The sequence below is a fragment of the Thermothelomyces thermophilus genome, chromosome 3, assembly GCF_000226095.1.
Source record: "Thermothelomyces thermophilus ATCC 42464 chromosome 3, complete sequence".
Taxonomy (NCBI): Eukaryota; Fungi; Ascomycota; class Sordariomycetes; order Sordariales; family Chaetomiaceae; genus Thermothelomyces; species Thermothelomyces thermophilus.
The window spans coordinates 4711717-4714961 of record NC_016474.1 but is presented as its reverse complement, the minus strand read 5'-3'; the positions used below and the strand labels follow the sequence as shown (position 1 = coordinate 4714961).

The following is a 3245-nucleotide window of genomic DNA, read 5'->3' as shown; positions in this document are numbered from 1 at the left end:
GTTCCGTTGATGGGGGGGGTTCGACTTACTGAATAATTCTAGATAGAGCAAGATCCAGTAGTCTTCATTATTGCTCAAAAAACGGAGTCGGATAATGGGGATATGGGGCCTCCAATCAGGTGACACACTGAAGGAAGGAATCAGGTGACAATATCGGACGTTTCGGGGAATGAGGGAAGGAAGCCAAATGTTGGAGTGACAGATGGCTTGCTCAAACTGTTCCTTCCCTTCCAGACAAAGGAAATAGGCAAGCAATCACGCAGGCATTGCTTAGGCAGGCGCTCAAGATTTTACCTGTCAAAATCACTCTCGAGACTTATTTGAAGGAGAGAGCAGTCAAGCGTGAAACGGACCCGATTGATAGCTAACCGGAATTATCCTCAACGCTCAGGAAGAAGCAACAACGGTCTCCCGACAGACTCGATGACCGCCCATTCCAGATCCCTTGAAGGAGATTCACAAAGCCATCCCCTTTTTTTTTTTCCCCCTATGGCGTCGACGATCCATCAACTCTTGTCTTGGGTCTAGAGAACCAGTTAGCAAGAAGCTGCGGAAAATTAATCATTCAAAGTGGTCTAATTGTCATACCCCGTCAAGCAAGCACGCCTCTCTCCTTACTTGGAGTGGGCGGTGCAGCCGGAGCAGCTGCAGCTGTCACCGCAAGAGCAGCTTCCGCTTTCGCACATGTTGACTGAGTATAGTTTGTTGAGTTTGTAGTTTGGGGTGGTTGCTGTTGCTGATTGTTCTTTCCAGATGACTTTTTTCCGTTTCGAACTGAGGAAAAGAGAACCAAGGAAAGACTGGGGCTCGAGGAGGGGTTACGGTCATATTTATCTACGCGTCCACCGTCCGGCCCCCTATCTGTTGCTCCCACGCAGGCACCCTCATCTTCCAAGTGGCACGAGGAAGAGGGGGCAGCTGATCTCCCCTCCCTTATGTGGCGCCAAACTGCTCTCCTCACCAGTCGAACGAGATAACCCCGCCCTAGCCCACTATATAGCGCGTTCACACAGTGGCGACTGGGCAAAGCTACTAGCGTGTATGTATGCCCATGCCGGGCGTGGGTCGCGAATAAGAGGCGGTTGCGCGCATTATGCGGGGGTGGGGTGGCACGGGATAATGGGTGGACACCCGAGGCTGATACGTATTGCCGGCACGCAGCCTCTTTTCCGGCAGCGAAGTTCGTCAGCGGGGCTTTGCTGAGGGGATCCTTCGCCTCATACGACGCCCACTTTCCTCCCGGGAATCGGAAAGGGAGCTTGACTCTGTGGGAGGGTGCCACGATTTTGGATCCGGCACAACCCTCCCACACATCCAATCCGTACACTACCGTCACTCGGCAGCACTTAAGGTCCGATGACCACGTTATCACCCGGAGAAGAGTCTCTGGTTCGATTATGATATCTCAAGGCAGCAGTGGCATGCATTCTCCTCGGTAAAGAATCAGGGAATTCATCATCACCCTGCATTCAGGTCAGTCATATTTCTTAGATCAGTGGCAGGATGAGGCAGCTGATGGCGAGCACCACTGGCTGAGCCCTTCTTGGAACGCTGTCTCCTGGCACACTTTGGTAACTGTACGGTTGATAACGGCAATCCACGGGTTACCTAATTAGCTGACATGCTTCAGCTCAAATGAGACACACATGAATAATGATTATTTAACACCTCTTGTTTCATTGAGCTCAGTGGTTCAATGACATCCGCCAGCTACGTTTGTGCTGTTAGTACGGATTATTTCCATCTGTAATGAGTATTTCTCATATTACTTCCGTACAGTTATATGAATCTAACATTGGATGTCTACCTAATTATGTGCCAATGTCACCACTTACCCCATGACCAGAAGTCTCTCTCCTGCCTCAACTCCATGGACAGAAGAACGACCGTCGAAGCTAGCGGAAACACTGCCCTCATGGGCTTACATTTGCCCTTTTAGAATTCAAGCATCTCCGGCTCGTTCGTGGTACGGTAGTTACGTAAAGATATCAAGCTGCTGCGAGCCAGGCTCGCACCCATTGGCTCTGACACCAGCTCATGCCCGCAAACTCGTGTTTCGGATGGTCAGGATGATTGGGGTGATGGTTTAGAGAAACGCGGGGATCCACGTGGGTAGAGCTTTCTTGTCTACCCCAGCCTGCCCACATTGTGGCCGTGGCAATGGCTCTCATCGAAAAGGAAGTTGGAAGGGAACGGGTCGTTCCTCCGGCGACTCGACCCAATCACACTGCGAGTTCTCTGGGAATCCCTGATTATAATAGCAATCTTAATTATACCTAAGACTGGAAAACATACTTACGCCTATTGTTTCGAAGTAAAGCACAACCAAGTATCATGATAGCTACAATTTGACGATAATAACCTCGCTTGTACTCCATTCTCGCAGCTTTCTTGCTTTGGAGAATGGCGAATATACGTCAAGCCCAGAGCCAGCGCGGTGCTGGGGAGCTGAGGTGAGTTGAGTATAGAGTCTTGAGATGAACAAGTACGCTGACCAACAGCGGCTCCTTGGTTGTTCGGCAATTCTGGGGAGTGAAGTTTCCCTCGTTTCTGATTTATTTGACCAAATCCGGAGGACAGCCCTAGATTTCCACATTTTGGCCTCATCGTTAAGGCCGCAAGCGAGGGCTTGATGGTTGAAGGGCCTCAGGAATGAACCCGATTATTAATGTATTCGTGAGAGCAGCAGCGAAAGATAATTGGCACATATCGGCATCGACTCACCGCGGTGGCTAGGGCACATCATTCCCATTCTCTGTTCCGTTTCTGTTTGTTTCTGTATTTGACCGTCGCATTCCACGCGTTGGCGACAAGCACCTCCATTCTGAATGCCCGCGCGTCAAAGCGGTCTCTCCTGAACTGGTGCCATCGAAGACTGATACGATTTCCACGTGGCAGCGTATATTAATTAGTTAATTAATTACGCTTCTTTACTCCGACATGCCTTTTCGTGCAAAAACCTATTCAGCCATACTGCCGAACGCAGTGGGAGCTCCGGGAGCGTTGAAAGCAGTCTGCAGTAGGTGGCTATACGAAGGAGACAGTACCTTGTTAAACTATCTACAAAGGAGACAAAACGACTGATATTTATAGATAAAGGGACTGGCCAATACGTTGGCAACGACGCCTCATACGCTGTAGTACGTATGTGGCTAATACTCTTAGAAGCTCTATAGCTTCTGACACACCCCCTAGTTAAACGCGGTAGTCGTTTAACTGCGCTTTATAGTAATACTATTCTTGGT

The 3245-nt window shown here is 49.7% G+C and overlaps 1 protein-coding gene across 1 annotated transcript; it reads right to left on the bottom strand.

Annotated features, from left to right (window-relative positions):
* Positions 1–292: 292 nt before the first annotated feature.
* MYCTH_2134407 (uncharacterized protein) lies at positions 293–755 on the bottom strand (the record flags this gene model as incomplete). Its single annotated transcript, XM_003663532.1, has 2 exons — positions 293–524; positions 589–755. A coding segment is annotated over one exon (163 nt), but the record flags the coding sequence as incomplete, so codon positions are not given.
* Positions 756–3245: the final 2490 nt, after the last annotated feature.